This window comes from Carassius carassius, chromosome 19 (assembly GCF_963082965.1).
Source record: "Carassius carassius chromosome 19, fCarCar2.1, whole genome shotgun sequence".
In the NCBI taxonomy this organism is placed as follows: Eukaryota; Metazoa; Chordata; class Actinopteri; order Cypriniformes; family Cyprinidae; genus Carassius; species Carassius carassius.
Window position 1 is genome coordinate 13,243,000 of NC_081773.1, and position 21,402 is coordinate 13,264,401.

Here is a 21,402-nt window from a genome sequence, read left to right on the forward strand (position 1 = left end):
TAAATGAATATTAAGTGTAGATATGAAGATGTTAAGAGCCTGGTTTTGAGTTTAGGAGCCTGATGGCCTGTGGGAAGAAACTCCTCCTGAGTCTCTCGGTTTTTTCCATCAGGCTACGGAAGCGCTTACCAGATGGCAGCAAAATGAAAAGATGGTTACTGGGGTGGGTAGAGTCCTTGGTGATTTTAACAGCTCTGCTTTTGCAGTGTTTGAGATGGATGTACTGAAGAGAGGGGAGAGCAGACCCGGAGATGCGCTCAGCTAAGCGCACAACTCTCTGCAGGGCTTTGCAGTCTTGACTGGAGCTGTTCCCGTACCACACTGAGATACACTGAGTCAATACACTTTCTATAGCCCCTGAATAGAAAGTTTTCAGGATTGCTGGTGAGACCCTGAATTTCCTCAGCTGTAGCAGATGGTACAGTCTTTGCGTGGCTTTATTAACCTGTGTTTGAATGTGTGTAGTCCAAGTCAGGTCCTCGGAGATGTTTACACCAAGGTACTTGAAGCTGCTCACCCTCTCCAGAAGGGTCCCGCTGATCATAAGAGGAGTATAGGGCTGCTGCTGTCTCTTCCTGAAGTCCACAATTACTGCAATTACTACTGTTGCCATCATCACAAAATATTATTATCATTATTATTATACGTCCTATTACTATTTAAATACTTCTACTATTACCCATTTGTCATTTCTTCTTATTTTTCTATACTGTTACTACCATTGTTGTTTTTGTGTTTTGTTGTTGTGTTTTATGTTAACCCTAATGTAGGTGCACTTTGTCATCAGACTGGTTAATGTCCACAAGTTAACATTCTTAACAGTTTACAACACAATTCTCATTTAACAATTCTGGATAAAAGGTTTCTTAAGTCAGGTTTTGAAGCAATATGATGCATATAAATGTTTCTTTTCAGTAATATCAGATTGTTATGTTGGAGAAATCTTTATAATCTGCTATATTCCATTTCAGTCTCTGATACTGTAGCTCCAATCATTGGAGGATTTACTTGATATCCAGAGTTATTTGGGTATATAAAATGAAGCAGGAACATATTCCCATATCTATCTAAAACTTTGCAGTATCTAGTGTTTTTGAGGAATTTATGCTCTCTTATGCATTTTGTAGTTTTATCATTATTTCATCTCCCCGCTGCCAAGTTTATTTTTATTTGCAAATATGGTTTGAGGTTGTAATGTTGCATTCATTTGCATTTCGTTGCATTCATTTCACTCATTTCCTTTTTGGATTAAACCCAGAGTGTTTTATAAAGTCCTTAGCCATTTCCCATAAAGATTTCATTCCTGCAATTATTTATTATTATTATTATTTATTTATTTTTTTTGGCACTAATACAGTTATTTCAGTTGCAACCTGGGTGATAAATTAATAATAATAATAAAAAAAATGTGTAAGGATTCTCTTTGGAATCAATCCTACTGGGAACTGTGTTCTAGAGAACAAGTTTTTATTTTAAATAAAACCCAAATCTAGCCTTTACACTATTCTATAAAAAGCCAAAAATCCCTGTAGGGATTCATTTTATCCAGTGAATTCACATTGGGATCCTTCAGGATTATCATAGAAAGTCGGATTGAAATTCTTCATTTTTGAGACCTCACACAAACATGTTTCTTTCTCTCTTTATTTTTCTCGAGGGAGTTTCACCTGTCACATAGCCTAATTGATGTGATAGAGCTGCCGTCACTGTGGCTCTGACCGTGAGTCCGTCTCTCATACTGATCAGCTGCTTTCTTTACGGCACTGAGGGCGAGAGCTACACTGCTCCTGTAGATCTCTGTAGGAGAATAAAACAATAGGAGGGAGAGCAAGCAGCAGAAATGAAAGAAAATGACAGCCAGACAATGGCTGCACTGTTTTAAAAGGCAGTTTTTTTTTTTTGAGAGCTGCACATTAATGCCATTATATCAGATTTAATGAAATGACTCATCATTGTTTCTCCTCGAGTTTTTTTTTTCTTTTACATTCCATTCTATTCATCTTGAATGTTAAATCTGTAACTGACTTTGCTGGAGAGTTTTAAATTAAATTAATGTATTAATTACAGCAGGATTGCTGGTTATCTGGAGGTGATGTTCAATTTTAAAGAAATGTCCAGGATTCAATCAAGTTAAGCTTGATTTATGTCTTTTACAACTGCAGGGTGAATCTAATTTCATTTCTGTGTCTATATTAAACCCAGAACATTCAATTAACCATTATGAACTACTGTATGATTGATGAGAAAGTTTAGAGGAAGGGGATTTGTAAACAGCATTATTATAGAGACGCATAAATATGGCAAGGGCATGTTCCCCATTCTCAACACTTTTAGCACATCATAAACATTATAGTTTTTGTTTTGCATTGTTTCTATTGGCACTTAATCCAGCAATAGTATGCACTGTACAGGTTATGCATCTTATTGCTGAGAACCACGGTACTTCTGATCTTTACTGATTCTTATGGTTATTTAGATCTTGTAACACAAACGACAGATACAGTCAAAATCTTCTATCACATTCTAGGTATTATAAAAACAAATCCCAGGTAACCAGTTGCCTCATTATTCCTGTGGGGAGAATAAGAAATAGATGTGGTTACTTTCAGAAAATATTTTTTTCCACCTCAAATAAAGCAAAAGCAAAAAAACAAAAAACAAAAACAATATATATATATATACTGTGTATATATATATATATATATATATATATATATATATATATATATATACTGTATATAAAATAAACGTGTGTGTGTGTATAATGTATATAATTAATTTTTTTCTCTTGCAGTCAATCTGTCTGTGCTGACTACAGCATGCAGTGGTCACTATGGCAATGTCATTGAGGAGTTCTGCCTGGCCAAGTTCAAGCTGGACATGGAGGTTCTCGATCAGCGCCAGTGGTGCAGCTGGGAGGACACAGTTGAGTGAGTGATCAACATGCCACTTCAAGGCTTTATTATATCATTGGTAATTCTTAGCTGACACATGCTCCATAGCTATTAATTATTGTCACAGTAGGTTTATTGTCATTTTCTTTCCTGTGTGGTTGGAGAGGAAACAGAATACCGTGACAGCGATCCTAGAGTGCAGAACATGTCTATATTTTATAACTTTCCATTTATCAAAGAATTCTTAAAATGTGTCATGGTTTCCACAAAAATACTAAGCAGCATTAATTGTGAGTATAAGAAATGTGTCTTGAACGCTAATTAGCATATCAGAATAATTTCATAAGGATTATGTGATACTGAAGACCGGAGTAATAGCTGCTGAAATTTCAGCTTTGTCATCACATGATTGAATTGCATTTTAAAATGCATTAAAATAGAAAACAGCTATTTTAAATATTTCACAATCTTACAGTTTTCACTTTTTTGAGCATATAAAAACCTCTTTCAAACACAAAAAAATTACTGACCCCCAACTTCCCCTAACCATTTCACATCACACACACGTTGGTTCAGCACTCATTCAACAACTTTTGTTCGGTGCAATCCTACCTTGCAGCTGACATGACTGCGTGTTTATTTGAACACTTCATGACAAGGTCAGTGAAGAGCAGAGTTTTCTCAGTAAGAGAGATGACAGGGTTCCCATATTATCACATACTTCAGAGGGATTTAGTGTGCCATGTGGCACAGCTCCAGGCATACACCGTTCCTGGGAATGCCTCAATATGCCCAGCTGTCTCTGTGACATAATGGAAGAGGTTATTCATGGTGCCCCAGGAAACACATGATATGGAAGAACTTTCACATTTCCAGGTTAACAAGAAGAACTGTCTTGTCTTTACTTCTGTGCCCTTGACAAATGACCCTAAAAACTCTGCCACTCTGAAGTCAGACTGAAGCCGTTGTGCTCCAGTGCAACATTTGAGAAAGATACAGTCGAGAAAAGTGACACTGGATGTCTAAGCTGTCGGATCAGGGCCAGCAAGGTCTGCCAGTCCCTGTCATCAACACTCCAGACACTTTTTTCCCATGTGGCCCAACTCGTTTCTATTGTAGCTCATGCCAAGGTGCAAAATGCTGACTGAGTTTTACAGTGCTTAAAATGATAGTTCACCCAAAATTGAAAACATTTCCATCCTTTACCAACCCTCATGTTGTTCCAATTACTTTATTTCTTCTATGGTTCATAAAATATATTTTGAATATTTTTTTTTTATTCATACAGTGGAAGTCAATGGTAATCAAATCTTTTTGGTAACAAACATTCTTCCAAATATATTTTGTGCTCCACAGGAGAAAGTCATACAGGTTTGGAACAACATGTAAGTGATTAAATTATGATATTTTCATAACTTTTTTTCCTTTATATTAAAGTGAGGCACTTATAATGGAAGTGAATGGGGGCCAATTACTGAAGGATTTAAAAGCACAAGACATCTGAAGCTTAATCATTTTTTTTAAAGCACTTACATTATTTTTTTTAAAATGTTTATTATTTTAGTGTTTAAAACCTTCATTGTCATGGCAGCATAGTTGTAAAATTAGATGTAGCTTTACACAGAAAAGATTATAAACCATTTTTCACACAAAAATAGTGTTAACACATATTGTTTATCTATTGAATATCTTAACTTTACATTCACTTTCATTGTAAATGGTTCACTGTATCCCAGATTTTTGCTTTACTCAGCTGGAATGATTATCTGAGCAAAATGTTCTCCGTGCTCTTTAACAAAATTGCTGGTGCGTTTGTTGTCAGTCAGATCAAAATCTCAGAATGTTGCCCTAAGGTTGCAAACAAAAAGGATTGAGTTCAGGAGGACGATTTATTCCTGCGGGTGTTGTTAAACTGAGCTGTCATTTATGACAGAAAATGATTATTCATATGGCCTGTTTGACTGAGTATGTCAACTATATTAAAAGCTGATTCCCTTTAGACACTGAGTCATAGATTGTGCTCACTGTGTATAATGGTTGGTAGTAATAAACAGTGATGACCTTGATCTCTGGTATTTTATTTCATGCTTTTTTACATCAGAAGTGCTTCAGCCCACTAAACAAAATCAAAGCCTTAACATCCTGGCTAACAATGTTTTTCTGCCTTCATTTCTAAAGGATCAGGATGCCATTAAACCTCAATAACAAGCACACATGTGAGTTGGCTGGCTTTATTTAATATATAGAGTACATCAATAATGATTGATTCCAACCTGCTTTAAATCAATAGAAAAATGCATGCCATTAATCTCTTATGACAGAAAGTGAACAATATTACTTCAATGCAATATTTTTTAACAATCAAGTTAGACTCCAGGCTCAATTTGTCAGCCTTCGAGGAGAGTGGTTTTGCTCAAAGGTTGGGATTTCATAGGTCTAGGGATCTCATGGTGTTCTCAGATCTTAAAGCAGGTTCAAGTGCCCCGCGCACCTGTGAAACAGCACTCATTAAAGAATGTATGGCCCCTCGGCTCCTTCCATGAGGTCATCGAGCTCCATTGCTCAATTATGCACAAAGCACTGTCTAAAGACACCCACAGGTCTGAGACGAGATCAGAGCAACACAGTAGAACAGCATGTGGCCTCCAGTGAGCTTCAGAAGTGGTGAGGTAAGACTTATTGAGCACTGAGGGCAGTCGACTGCAGGTAATTAAGGATGTATACAAATGATCAGAGGAGGTCAGCACCCTTGCACTTCAGCAAATTGTCTCACCCGGGCATTGGAGCATTAAACTGCTTCAGAGGGAACCAGCAATCTACAGACTAACCCTTTTGCCCTTCAAGGGGTCATTCCTGTGAATTCTGGTATGTTCTTTAAGCTCCTCTTAAAGCACAGCCTTGGAGGTAAAAAATGCTTGTAAAATATCTATAAATTAAAATGGCAGAGCTGTGATTTATAGTGGCAAGCGAAAGTTTGGGAACCTCTTTCAGAATCAGTGAAATAATTTTGACAAAATAAAAGATCATACAAAATCCATGTATTTTTATTTATTTAGTACTGTCCTGAGTAATATATTTTACATAAAAGATGTGTATATATAGTCCACAAAACAAAAAAATAGTTGAAATTATTAAAATAACCCCATTCAAAAGTTCTTAATACTGTGTGTGGTTACCTGGATTATCCACAACATTTCTTTTGTTTGTTTTTTTGTGATGGTTGCTCATGAGTCCCTTGTTTGTTCTGAACAGTTAAACTTGGCACTGTTCTTCATAAAAATCCTGCAGATTCTTTTGCATCTTTTGCATATTTTAACCCTTTCCAGCAGTGACTGTATGAATTTTGATATCCATCTTTTCACACTGAGGACTATTAAAAGGTTCAAACATTCACTGATGCTCCAGAAGAAAACACGATGCATTAAGAACCCGGGGATTTGATCGTCTCAAACCCCCGGCTCTTCATCGTCTGTTGGATTACCTCTTTAATTGATTTTTCCTTACATTTCTGCTATATCCACATAAACTGACAGTCACCACTGATAAGATACTACTAAATATTGTAGAAACGTAAAACGTGAAACGTAAAAGCGCTATACAAATAAACTTGAATTTAGTGGAATTGGACATCTTCATCCTGTTCAAAAGTTGTGGCTTTTAATGCATCGTGTTTCCTTCTGGAGCATCAGTGAATGTTTAAACAATTTTTAAATAGTTTTGTTGAGTGCCTCAGTTGTCCTCAGTGTGAAAAGATGGATCTCAAATTCATACATTCACTGCTGGAAAGGGTTCAAATATGCAAAAGATGCTGGAAAATGATGCTGGAAAAAGATGCTCTGCAGGAGCTGGAGGATTTTTCTGAAGAATTGTGCTCAGTTTAACTGTTCAGAACAAACAAGAAACTCATGAACAACCATCACAAAACAAAGACAGTCGTGGATTACACATTTTTAAGAACCAAGGGTTCACAAACTTTTAAATGGGGTTATTTTAATAATTTCAGCAATATTTTTTTTTAGTCTTATGAAATATATGTAAACATATTTTATATAAAATATCTTACTCCGGACAGTACTAAAAAAAAAAAAAAAAAATACAATGCATTTTGTATGATCTCTCTTTTTTGTTAAAATGATTCACATTTTCACAGATTCTGCAAGGGGTTTTCAAACGTTTGCATGCCTCTGTATAGGCAGGTGTTTGTCTAAAACATAAATTCCACTCTTTTAAAAAAATCTAATTAAAGAACAGATGTTAAAACTTCACCATGAAGCATTTTGCTACTGATTTAACGAGCACCGATCCCAGCAGGTTTACATTAAATCAGAGTGGAGACATTAACTGGAGATCTTGTTGTGGTTTTAGGTTATTGCAGGACATGATTTTAATTTAACCAAACAAAAAAAAATGAAAAGAAAATTCATACCCTCATTTTGTTTCAAACCTAATTTTCCTTCTTCTGTGGCACACAACAGATGTTTTGCAGATTTTTTTTGTCCCCACACAATGACAGTGTAGGGTAAGTACATTTAAAAAAAGTACATTAAAACTTGTCTTGACACTTCAAGTTTAAATATGCGCATGAACAAATGAGATTTGGAACTTAGGACAGCAATATATTTATATCTTCATTTCACAGATAACAAGTAGCAGAATGAAAACCTTAGTGATCTTTGTTGCTGTCAGTCTCTAGTTAGCAAAGAAAGGAATGACTTTGTGCTTTATAGCTGAGATAATCTGCTAATGGTTACATGACGGTTCATGTTCTCCTGAACAGCTGAAAGATATTTAGAAAGCATCACTTCATGAATTTAAACTAAATTTTGACCAGCACATGTCTGGTCTGAATCTTTCAAATTTGTAATCTGTTTGTAATCAGATTTAATTTAGGCTTCATTCATACTTCATTTCCATTTTATGAGGTTTTGATGTGTGTTATCTGGATTTGTGAAACTCAGGGGTTACACTGTCAAACCATGTTAATGTGTTCAAAAAGTATAATTATAGGCCGGCTTATAAATGTTCTTTGTTGATATTTGAACTGAATTATGTTATAGCTGGTAATTAAACTTCTATATCATTTTACAATATACCGTACTGAGTTTAATTGAACTGTTAAAAAGCCTAATTTAAAAAGTATGAGGACTGCTTCAATAAATGTATAGTGGATAAAGCTGTGACACAGAAGGGTCATGTTTTCAGGCCAGAAAATATTCAGGCTTTTCCCTTTAGGCCTCTCCTGCAATCTGTTCCATGACGAACATTATCCTCTTGAAGCCAGTAATACATCTGAGGTCCTGTAACTCCAGCTCAGGGGTCCTCACTCATTGTACTCATCATTTCCTTGTACACCATCTGGTGTTTGAGCAGTTCTGACTCTTTGGGTCCTTCTGTGACCTTTTGCCCTGTCCCTGATGAGGACGGGCAGCCCATATGATCACTTGAAAAGTGAGAAAGAAACTAAAGGAGAGAAGAGAAGCAGAGTGACAGTTTTGGCGACAGCAGCTGAAATGTAGAATTGCTGGTTCACAAACTGTCCTGGAGTTAAAAAGTAGGAACTGAATGCAGTGGTATGGAGAAACATAAAACTTGCTGCAATGTCTGCATTTAGAAGTCTTTGAATTTATATGTGGAAGTACCGCTATATAGCTTCATTCTACCACCAAGATTTAACACCAAAATGTGTATAATATTTTTGGTACCTTTGTGGGAACTGAAAATTCCTGTCTCACTATCCCACTGTTAAATTCCAGCAAACCCTCATTTTAAACCCTCAAGAATGCTCCATACTGTCGATAAAGCTTAACTTGTTTTGAAGCCAGATTCCTGCTGTTGCTCTCCATGCAGTCGCAAGCTTTAGGTTCTGATCCAGAGGTCCATCTGTTCCACTGAGCATGCACAATTCACATAATAGTCCAGGTGCTTGTGGGATAGTTTCCAGTAGCTCTGTGGAATGTGACCACACTTGAAAGCATTTAACCCCTTTGTTAGCCTTGATGACACTTAATGACTTTGATAGAGAGAGAAAAAGAGCCAGCGATGGTGACACCTTATAGTATGTTTCAACAATTCACATCCCCTTTAGTATCCAGGGGAAAGAGATCAACAGCTTTTGTAACTGCAGTAGATACACATGCTCGACATGTTTTAAAGGACTTTCTGCAAGTATCTGCTGTTTTTATATATATATATATATATATATATATATATATATATATATATACAGTACAGACCAAAAGTTTGGACACACCTTCTCATTCAAAGAGTTTTCTTTATTTTCATGACTATGAAAATTGTAGAGTCACACTGAAGGCATCAAGGGCTATTTGACCAAGAAGGAGAGTGATGGGGTGCTGCGCCAGATGACCTGGGCTCCACAGTCACCGGACCTGAACCCAATCGAGATGGTTTAGGGGTGAGCTGGACCACCGACAGAAGGCAAAAGGGCCAACAAGTGCTAAGCATCTCTCGGGGAACTCCTTCAAGACTGTTGGAAGACCATTTCAGGTGACTACCTCTTGAAGCTCATCAAGAGAATGCCAAGAGTGTGCAAAGCAGTAATCAAAGCAAAAGGTGGCTACTTTGAAGAACCTACAATATGACATATTTTCAGTTGTTTCACACTTTTTTGTTATGTATATAATTCCACATGTGTTAATTCATAGTTTTGATGCCTTCAGTGTGACTCTACAATTTTCATATGAGAAGGTGTGTCCAAACTTTTGGTCTGTACTGTGTGTATATATATATGTGTATATATATATGTGTGTGTGTGTGTGTGTGTGTGTGTGTGTGTGTTTAATAAAAAAAGTTTTTGTTTACTAGACAAAACTACTAAGACAGTTACTTGTGCAGTGTATAGAACTGCAGCTTCTAGGTTTGGGCTTACTGTCAGTCTAAAGAAGACTGAATTCATGCTTCAAGCGGTGAACAAGTCAAACTCCAATCCACCGGTAATCACTGCAGATAAGACAGTGCTGGCGGCCGTTGACAAATTCTGCTACCTCGGTAGCATTCTTGCAGCTGATACAACAGCGGACTCCGACATCAGTGCCCGCATCGCAAAAGCTAGTTTTGCCTTCGGTCGACTGTCCAAGAGAGTATGGGATGAGCACGGCATTCGACTGGACACAAAGGTGGCAGTATATAAGGCAGTCATCCTCACTGTGCTGTTGTATGGATCTGAGTCCTGGACCATTTATCGCCGGCAGATTACCAAACTTGATCAGTTCCATATGCGCTGTCTCCGTCGTATTGCACATGTTAAATGGCAGGACAAGGCCCCAAATATTGAGGTACTTCAGACCTGTGGCATCACTGGTATTGAGGCCTTCCTGCTTGCTGCGCAGTTTCGCTGGTCTGGACATGTTGTACGTATGGCAGACTCACGCCTACCGAAGCAGGTTTTTTATGGACCGCTCCAGAGTGGCATGCGCTCTCAAGGAGGGCAACTAAAACGCTACAAGGATGGCCTCAAAGCCAATTTGAAACTGTGCAATATGGACCCAAATGACCTTGAAGAGATGGCTGCAGACAGGACATCATGGCGAGCACAGTGCCACACTGCCATACACTCCTTTGAGCTCAGCCGTATTGTTACTGCTGTAGACAAACGAAGACGCAGAAAGCACAATGCCTTAACATCTAGAACAACATCTAGCCAGTTTGTGTGCGACACCTGTGGCTGGTCATGTGCGTCAAGGATCGGCCTCTATTCACATCGTAGGACGCACCAACAACAACAACTGTGACGAGATCTGTCGTGTCGACAGCTCAGACCAAGATATATGTGTGTGTGTGTGTGTGTGTGTGTGTTTAATAAAAAAAAGTTTTTGTTTACTAGACAAAACTACTAAGACAGTTATTTGTGCAGTGTATAGCCCCTTTTACACTGACATTCCGGATGATACACGGGTAATGTGTCCCGGCAATTGTTGGTTCATTCACACTGCCAGTGATTTCCCGGAATCTTTGCGTGCATTCACACACAACCCGTAAAGGTCCTGTAATGACACGTGACATCAGGATGTGATGCGTAATGTACAAGTCGAAAACGCTAGGCACGTTAACTTTCACTTAAACTGGCGAACGATCTCCGCTTCAAGATAGGGAGGATTTAAAACTGATCTCTGCTTCATTACAGTTTGCACATACTTTTTCATTGCAAACGTTGATCTGCCTTCAAAACACCCTGTAAAAGAGTTCTCACTATGACACACACTTTATGCCATTGGTTCTGGGTTTTGTTCACACAGAGCTCTTTCCGGGACTGATCCCGTCAATGTTACTAGGTCCCCAACCTGGGATCGGTCCCGGAATCAATCCTGGGACGTGTTTGTGTTCACAGAGAAAGCACTCCATCAATTTTCAGGGACCCCAACATGCAGTGTGAAAGGGGCTTATTATTTGAGCATGAGGTAACACTGTACTGCAGACTTTGCAAAGAGGCTTTTACCGAAAGCAGCGATTGATCATGAAACACCAACATAAAATCCCTGCTGTGATCTCTGTTCTGTGATTGGTTTTTAGTTGCAGGAAACCCTCATCCCACAGCCTGAGCACTGACAGTGTGCCGTAGTCATGGTCTCTCTGTGTTGATGTTTGTCCCTTACTAGTTATATTTAGCGGCGTTAAACCATTTTGAAATTGAATCTGCTGTCTTACAAGACACCATATGGTCAATGGAGAAAAGCACCAGCAGTCACCCATTATAGACTCAAAGACTTCCTTTTATATTAAACTCTGTATGGTTATACTTATTTGAAGGTATGCTAGTTACAGTAATAAAACATTTAAGAACTGAGTAATATTAACAGTATGTACCTACTCTGGGGTTAGTTGCATATAATTATGCATAATTGACTGTTATAACTATGTATTATGTCACATGCGTAACAATGACACTGTATATAATAGTGTTACCATGTTTTATATCAGATTAGTTTCTTCATGTGCAAAACAAGACATTTTCTCAAGAACAGACATTTGGGCATTTTTTCCAATTGATCTTTACAGTGCTGCCAAAGACTTCCCCCTTAAATAATAATAATGATAAAAAACATAAGGTAAATGATAATTGAGATGATAAACTTAATATGAGAAATCATTTGAAAAAAAAACTTTCTTGTTAATAGATAAACTTTGTACACTTTTGTGTTCTTGTATTCAGATCCTTAAGCTACTAAAATCTGTTAAAAATAAATATTTTGTGACAATGGTTTATATTCATGTTTACACAATGTGTGACTGTCCCGCTTGTGATGTAATTTCCCCACATCCAACAGTTTTGCCCCTAAAACTTTTATTAATAAAAAAAAAAAAGTTTTATTCAAGTTGTAATTTTGCCTAATTATACAAAAAGTGTAGCACCATAATAGTAGATCTTGTGATCTTGTAGTAGATAGTGTGAGGAACCAGACATACATTTAAGACTTTATTCTGCCTCAACATCTTTTGTATTCCACATGGGTTTGGAGTGTCATGAGAGTAATTGATGGCCTCCGTACAAAGCCATCATGTGTTGTCTCACATCTGCAGTGAGTGCATTTAAGCCAGAACCGCTTCATCTTATCTGTATTCACTTGCTAATTGCATGATAATAGGTTTTGACAGGGCAAAAACGAAGCTCCTGGGGCTCCTCATGATTAAACATCCAAATTTAACTCGTTCACTAAATTACCTCATATCAAAATGATGCTACAGGCTGAATATTGCCACAGCTGTTTCTGTTCAAGCTGGTGATGATACGTTTGACATCTCTTCTTCATCACTCTGTGCATTTAGATATATAAACACAGAAACTTGATGAAATGCTCATTTGTCTCCTCAGCAGAGCAGAAACCAAAAGCTAATTTTCCACAAGTTGAGCACTTCTCATCCTAGTTTGATGTGCTCCTAATGAATTAGGCAGCTGCTCTTGCAACCGAAATGGCTTTCAAGTTACATGAATGTATTATAGGCTTACAATGGCATTGTGTTTAAAGCAATTACAGAGTAAAGAAAATGTGATGACTGATGTAGAGATGGATGTGACATAAGGCCACAACCTTATGTCCACATCTTTATAACATAAACAGCAATCCACCTAAAGAATATGATATTATTAGACTTCTGATTTGCTCATGTTCATGGTGGCGACCTCTTTAGTGGCCTTATGAAATGTCACTATATGACTTTTTAGGCCATTTATGCTATTTGTATGGATCTATCTTTTGCCCTTTGCAATTGTGCTCCTTTGTGGCTTCATATGAGGCCACATATAGGCTATTGTACATGCATGTGTATTCTTATACATCTGTTTGTGCTGTGCTTTAACTGTCTCAATACCAAAATTGCAGTAGATGGTACCAATAACAGTGAAATAGTTAAAAGTTATGTGCCAAAGTTGAGTATGTTTAGATGTTTGTATAATATATAGTATGAGCAGCAATAATAAAGCTTAACAAAAACACCAGTACAAATAAAATGAGGCAAATAAATACTGTGCTACTTTCCGTTATTAGACAACTATTTAACTGTCCATTGTGGAGATACAGTTGGATGGTTCTTTGTCTATTTTAGTCTTTATTGTGAATGCTATAAATACACAGGCAGACAGAGCTGGTCAGGGGTGTGAGCTCAGGGTCAGTCCATTAACAGACTGGGTTTAACACAACCTGGAGCTTCTCTTGAACTTTAATACCAGTAATACAAACTCTGTCCCACCACCATTACTGAACGTGCATCACAACCATCTCTATGACTGGTACCCAAGCACACCGATACAAACATCAACAAAAGATGAGCCATATGACGATCAGTATAAAATTGCTGTACATGGGCATGAAAAATAAGAATCATAAAAAAGGAAATATACATAGGACAGCTTAGTGCTTAAACTTCAGTTTCCAAGTCAATCCTTTAAACCCCTCGCTTGAATCTTCAGTAGTTCCAGTCATTCTCCGCTGACTTATTTAAATCATCCCATTTCCTTTACCAAACACCCTTAGCCTCTACAGCCCAGCTGTGCACACAGGGGTGACCTAGACACTCATATGTGTCACACAAGGGTCTTTGGGAAGATGAGACGCGCTTTTTGCTCTGCCTGAGTGTTTGAGCTGCCATCCTGAGAGCCATCTTTATCCCTCGGGGTGAAATGTGCGTGGAGGGGGCGTGCGGTCAGCTCCAGCCCCCAAAACAGGCCCGGAAGAAAACTCTTGATTAAAAGTCTGCGCTGGTTATGCCAGGCATCTCACGCTAGGCTGACTGGGCTTATAAATAGATGGCCCATGGGAGGGGGATCGGGGTCGAACACTCACACAGGGGCCTATTAAGAGCTCATCTGAACAACAGTCTCAGAAAATCTTCATCAACATCATCATCATTGGGATGATCTCATTCCAGCAGGGCTCCTTAAGGGTCGCTGAGAGAATTATTCCAGCTTAATAAAAACAGTTATCAAGCACGCTCTTACACAAATATGCAGACATGCATTTTATGGATGATTGGGAACAGCACGAGAGATTCATGTGAACCTAAGCAAATAGTTAGCACATGTGAGCTCCACAATATGATGCTTTGTTTTTCCATGGTTACAATCTTGAAATCTTACAGGTATTGACATGCTTATTTTAAAATAGCATAAAATAGAAAACTTGTGTAAATTCTGTATCACTGGTGGTACAAAATGATAAAGACAAGCATAAAACATTATCAACCAGATACCTTTTCTTTGAAAGTACTTTGTACTGCAACATATTTGTACTGCTACCAATAAAACATGCCTATTGTATTTAGTAATAATGGCAAACTGAAAATATTAAAGTTATTTCCAGTAACTGCCATTAGTTGATGAATGTTTCAAAACATTGCTTTGTGAAGCTTTGAAACCTTTGCAGTATTTTAATTTGAACCAATGTTGCCAAACTGCCAAAGTCTCTGTCACTTCATATCTGTTGAAACGTTTCAAAAGTTCAAAGGTTGCCACTAGGGAGCAATTGAACCCATCAACTAGTGTCTTTACAATTTATTTATTTTTTATTTGTTTTATAATATAACATAACTTTATATTTAACTTTACATGTATAATATAATATAACTTTATAACAAAAGGAGGCATAGCAGTCTCTTATTGGACAGATTAGCCAAACACACAAAATAAAAACCTTTTAATTAGCAAAATAAAATATTATACAAATACTTAATGTTTAAGTAATGGTCTTGCATAACATTAGTACATTAATATTTCATGGTAGATAGCATTTAATAGATTGCACTTTCAAGAGAACATTGGCAGTTGGTTTGTCAAGGAGTTTTTGATGCATTTCCATTGTTTTGACCTGTGATTCAAAAACAGTGAATCATTTAATTGTTTCACAGTTGCAGAAACTCAGTTTGCCCCCCCCCCCCCAATAGCCATTGCAGTAAGTAAAAATTTGCCATGTTGAACTATTTTAAAAGAGCAATGTTTTGAAAGTGCCACATTGTTTGCACTCTTTGAGATAAAAACCTGCAAGCAGCTTTCCTGTACTTTGCTCTGAACATCTCCTACCTCCCACAGGCCAGGAGAAAGTATTTCACACACTTCACATTTAAACCACTTTCTCATTACTCCTTTGAAAACAGGAGTTCAGTTTTAAAAATGTACAACACCATCTTATGCGAACCACTGACACTCTCCTGTTTGCTCTCCTAAAGGTCCTATGGAGAACTGACCAACTGCACGTTCCTGGTGGCTCTGAAGATGAACTGTTTCTGGCCCAACCGAATGGTGGACGAATTCTTCATCCGGGTGCACAGGCACTACTTCCATGACTGCTCAATGTCTGGACGGCTGCTTCACGATCCACCCAATCGGATCTTGGGGCCTTTTATTGTGGTGCCCATTCTGGTGACGCTACTCATGACTGCCCTAGTGGTGTGGAGGAGTAAACGCAGCGAGGGTATCGTATAATCGATAAACTAACCAAGTACCTCCACACTGAACAATAGAGAAGGAGACTTACATGGACTACAAGCACTAAGAAAGACTTGTTTCTCATCAAGTGGTTGTATATCCAAACACTTATAGTGAATGCGGACACTGTGTTATCTGCACACAGATAACATACCAGTCATTTATACAGAAACTGCACTATTTCTTTGAGGTAGTTTTTAACTAAATGTTTTGTCATGCCAGTATTCTGTTAGTAAAACCGATCTCCAGTCTAGATGCAAGTCATTATCATGATGACGGATAAGTTTCACCTTGGATGGACACACACTGAAGGGAGGACACTGTTATTCCCACACTTTCGACAAACCTTTACCATCATGTGAGCATTGGACATTGAACAAACCTTTTTGTGTCACCCTCAATGCATTTCACTCTCATAAATGTGCTTTGTGCCAAATGATGACACTCATTCATTCATTCAGTCAGTCATTCAGGATTAGTATTCTTTTGTTGATTTAAGAAAGAAGAATAAGAAAAGAAGAGGGCTACAACCACAATACTTTTTAGTATTGAATGAAATCAATAAAAATCTTTAATTAAAATTAAAAACTGACTACTGGACACAATGTGTGGTGTACATAGTGCAGACTAATAGCAACAGACGCCAATAGGGGTGATGCACTGATCAGACAAAACCAGCTCGCCATCTGACAGTGCAGTGTGAATTGGTCTAAAGACTGCAAACTACTATTTAACTTCCTCTGTGTTTTAGAAATCAGACTACGAATTATGTGCCCAGCTACATCTGACTCAAATATTATGCTAATTAACAGTGAGCGGTGGTTTCAGACATTAAAGTGCTACACTTACACTGACTCTTATATTTTGCCTGAAAGAATGAAAAGACTGTGCTGAAGGTGGAGCGATTCGACCAATCAGATGAAAGGAGCGCTTCAGCGCCGCCCACAAGTGCGAATGAAATATTGAACCCATAAACCGAAATGATCAAAACGTACACGGACCAACTGTCTTGTCCATGTTCTGTCACTTGAATCCTCTTCTTGAGATTTGAGTCTCTGACCTTCTGCAAGCCCCGCCTTGTTCACGCAGTGATTGACATGACGGGAGGGGGCGGACACGTGATCGGCTCGGAATGCATTTTCAATGTGCACATTGAATTTTGCTACATTCATTGCGGGACATTGAATGAAAATGCAATCGAAGTGTCTTGACTGTGAGTGTTAATGCATTTAAGAAAAATAGCATTTAAATGATAATTTTGCCACAGTTTTTGCTTGAACATGTTATACATATCTAATCATTTCTGTAATACATTTTCATTTTAATTTTGCAACTTATAAAGCGTTAAAATTAGTATTCATTTTACATATTAAAACTGGTGTATGAAATGGCAAATGGAAATTGTCATTTAATTTTCATTTTCATTTTGCACCAAAACGCACAAATGTATTGGAAAATGTAAATACAGAAATGCATTGCCATTTTACATATTGCATTGTCATTTTGCATATTACATCCCAAATTGAATATCGCTACCCATATGCTTCCATAGCAACCTACCGGCTAAGAAGCTTGCAGCATTTGTTGTGAAATAATTTATGTATTAGCACTAAAAGGATGTTTTTATTCACATGATTCTGCTAATTGCTTTTTTTGAAGCTATATATGTGTATCCCTGGAGCTCTGTACCCACAGTGAGTGGTTTAAAAGCTTGTGGTGAACTGGACCGTGGCACAGAGACAGTAGACATTTCTAATGTCAGCTGAATTTCAAAGAATCAGATTTCTGTTGCAGTTTTAATAAAGCTATTTGCCCTCAACTCTTTTATTCCGTACATTTCCCCTCATTAGGGATTTGCTTTGTAGCACACCATGTGCTGTCAGGAGAACAAACTGTAACAAAGGTAGGCATGTGGTCATGAGCCACCTGAAGTTTAGCTGTTAAATTACAGCAGGTCAGATAGAGTGTGATCAATCAGTCTGTTTACTAAACTAGTTTGATGTTTATGCCGCATGATTTTGATGTCTGCATTTTGTTGCAAGAAGGATGTTCATGGATTCATGTATTATGCTCTTTTTACCCTGAGCTTAATTTTGTAATGTCAAAGATAAATAAGAAATCCTTTTAAATAACTGCCTGCATTACCAATTCACTGATGTGCTGCTATTTTATAATGCAAATTTTAAAGCATTATGCTAGTAAACCTAAATCAGTAACCCACCTAACTCCATTAAAAAAAAGACCCAAAGGAAACAACACAAATGCACTGTGAGTAATTGTCATTCATTTTGTAATAAAGGTCTCAACAATACAGGTTCACACAGCACAACAGTGAAACTTTCTAAAAATCATTAAACTACTCTTTCATTTTTAGATTAGATTAGATTAGATTCAACTTTATTGTCATTGCACATGTGAGGTACAAGGCAACAAAATGCAGTTAGCATCTAACCAGAAGTGCAATAAGCAGTAAGTACAGGATATACAGATATACAGTGTCTACAATATGTTACAAATGTACAATAAATATACAGATAAGGCTATGGACATAATTTACAGATTTTTAAATACTATCAGCATGATATACAGATAGGTGTATTATGAACATACTATACAGATGGATTATGTAGTATGTGTATGTACACTATAAGCAGATGAACATCATTTATACTAGTGCAAAGGACAGTAAAAATAAAAGTTCTGGATGAACAGACAGTGTAAGTACGCATTTTAGCTTAGACCATCTTAGATGAATCATTCCATCTTATATTCAACTCAGACATGACAGTACTTTCAAAAATCATAATTTCTTTCCTCTCCACCTATTACTGTATGTCTAAAAATCACAGCCTTCTGTAATCTTTACCTTAACTGTGAAGGAACACATTAGTGACTGGCAAAGGAAGAAATATGATTATGTTATTTAAGTGATCTCAGATTCTTATTCTTTTATTTAAATAGATATTAAATTATGTATTAGATTTTTCATATATTAATTCTTAAAGAATGTATGACCCTATAAGCATCCACATGCTTTCCCTCAGATAATGGATGTTCCTGTGCCTTGAGTGCAAATTGTTTAGACACCACAGGCAAAGTTTTTGTGAAAAAGTGTAAATCCTTAAATCTGACTATAATTCATAAATATGAAAGTTCTACTGGGAGATTTAAGGTTGTGTCACAGTCTGCATATGCCTCAATATTAACATTGATCTGGCTGGTGAGAATCATAAAAAAACAGGCTGTGTTTAACATTTACACAACTATCACTAAACAATGAGCTGATTTATTGGTGCTATATCAGGAAAATTCATCTCTCGGGTAACATTCATCGCTTATATAATATGTCTGTGGAATCAATCAAGGATTTCAGATGTGCTGTCCTTGGCCTCGTATGCTTTATTGATTGTTTAGAAAGTGCAGAGTATTGAATAAATCTTATCCTATATCACAAGATACCATTCAATACATGCTGATAGCAGGATTCCCTGTAGATGAAGTACCATTTAATACTGACGCCACATTTCCCTGAGATTAATGGAACACTTGTTAATGCATCAGCTATTTATCACTTTAATAACAGGCAATTAAAAAAGTTGTCTAACCACCTTGATGGAGAGGGAGGAAAATAATCACCTCAAATACATGCATTGGGAGGCATATTAGAAAGGACATTACTCTCTGTTAGATGAAAGGGTAAACGGAATGACAAGGAATATTCACAGACTCCTCACTAATGAGACAAACCCGTCATCCATCTCTGGAGCCGCAACGGAGCTAATAGTCATCAAAAGGGAGTTATTTACAGTTACACTCAAAGTGTTACTGTAAGTAATGCACCAATTAGAGAAGCTGTTATCGCAAAGGAATGAGAGGACACGGGAAATACAACACTTTTCACACTCAGACTAATTGCCATGGACAATAAAACACTTTTCACACTCGCGCTCATTACAAACCACAATTTTTTTTTATTATTCAAAAATGATTGAGAATACAATGTCAGATGAATAAATTATTTCTTTAAAGGTTAATTAAAGCACTTATCGTGATTGTCAAACAAATATACAAAGCACTCCCCAATCTTACATTGTTTAAACAAACCAATAACCCAGCCCCAGACTCTATCGTTTGAACCATTGTTCCACAGTCTTGATGACCTTGGGCTGATTGTGCAATTTCTGCAATAACAATACAGGTTTCTGTTGCGGCTCTGTGATTTAAATTTGTATCCTAAACCCATGGGTGAGAAAGGAGGTACCAGTCTACCAGTTATAAGTCTGGTGCCAGCAGACGTGGTGATTACAGCCCCAATAGCATTCATAAAGGATGTTGTTTTAAAAATGTTTGCTGGATCTTGAAACTGGGAAGGCAGTCCAAAAACCCTGCTTTTAGGTGCCATCCAGATGCCTTTAGTTGGGTGTCTGGCCAAGTGCTTTAACTATGAAACAATTATAGTGTTCAAAGGAGGTTGAGATCTCCTGCTGGAAATGATGAAAAACCGCTCTGGTTTTATTTTTATGGGTTTATAAAATTATTAATAGGGATGGCTTAGGTAAAGAGGTGCAAAGCCAGTGGTGGTTTTGTAGGCAAACATTAATGCCTTGAATTTTATGTTGAGCAGCTATTGGTAGCCAGTGCAAACTGATAATGGATCAGGGTGTTCACACTGCACACGGTTGCGGTCCGGCAGTGTGCTCCAGGAGTGGTGTGTCTCCAGCAGTCATGAAGTGATCGTTTCTGCACATGCTGAATTAAAGTGACACCGCATTGTTGGTGGTAGATATGAACATGGATTGACACTATGTAGTAAATGTAGTAATTACACCATAAATTATTAAAGTCTACTGTTTCACAGTGAACAAAATTTTTTGAGATTTAAAACAAGAAAAAGTACACTTTTTGAAATTGGATTTAAAACCAAAATAATAACAGCTGCGGATCAGGAGCGGACCGAAAACGTGTCCTGTGTGAAAGCACAATGAGTCCATGCTACATACTGTATATGCACTGCAGATGGAGTACAGGTGAACCTGGTGCAACAAATCTATTTCAACACCTGAGGCAGTGCAACAAAGAGCTCTTTGACCAGGATATATATATATATATATATATATATATATATTGTTTTGCTATATGTATGTTCTAGTGACATTTTACGGCTTTTTAATAAAGGTCTAACTGGTTTTCTGTTGGAAATATGTTTCAAATTCACACATGCATTTTTGACTGTAAAACATGTCTCTGTGTGTCAAAATCGTAATTAAAATCGAAATCACAAAATTGATCAAAGAAATCGTGATAGTTTTTTTTTGTCCATGTCGCCACAGCCATTCAGCAGTCCTGAGCTTAGAATGTTGTTTGCGGAGAACATCAGACAGCCAAGGGGCAGAAGTGGGTGAAATGGGCTGGCCTGGAAGACAAGGCGCAGAAAGTGTCTAAACAAGATGTAAGAGTGGAGCAGAAAGTATCAGTAGCACTGTTAGCAGCATGTTAAGATTAAGGGTGAGGAGAAAGTGATCTAAGGTGTGCAGTGAAGTAACCAGTACATGATCTGTGGAGCAGTGTTGTGTG

General features: G+C 37.4%; 2 protein-coding genes across 2 annotated transcripts in view; both read left to right on the forward strand.

Moving 5' to 3' along the window:
* LOC132094702 (receptor activity-modifying protein 1-like) overlaps positions 1-16,324 on the forward strand; it is a 36,922-nt gene extending 20,598 nt beyond the window's left edge. Inside the window, exons 2-3 of the mRNA XM_059499359.1 lie at positions 2,795-2,930; positions 15,570-16,324. Coding sequence (XP_059355342.1) covers positions 2,795-2,930; positions 15,570-15,825 — 392 coding nt within the window. The 3' untranslated portion in view covers positions 15,826-16,324. The remainder of the gene's footprint in view (positions 1-2,794; positions 2,931-15,569) is intronic.
* LOC132095125 (band 4.1-like protein 5) overlaps positions 1-21,357 on the forward strand; it is an 83,050-nt gene extending 61,693 nt beyond the window's left edge. Inside the window, exon 27 of the transcript XR_009422422.1 lies at positions 21,342-21,357. The gene's annotated coding sequence lies outside the window, so the exon portion shown is untranslated. The remainder of the gene's footprint in view (positions 1-21,341) is intronic.
* Positions 21,358-21,402: the final 45 nt, after the last annotated feature.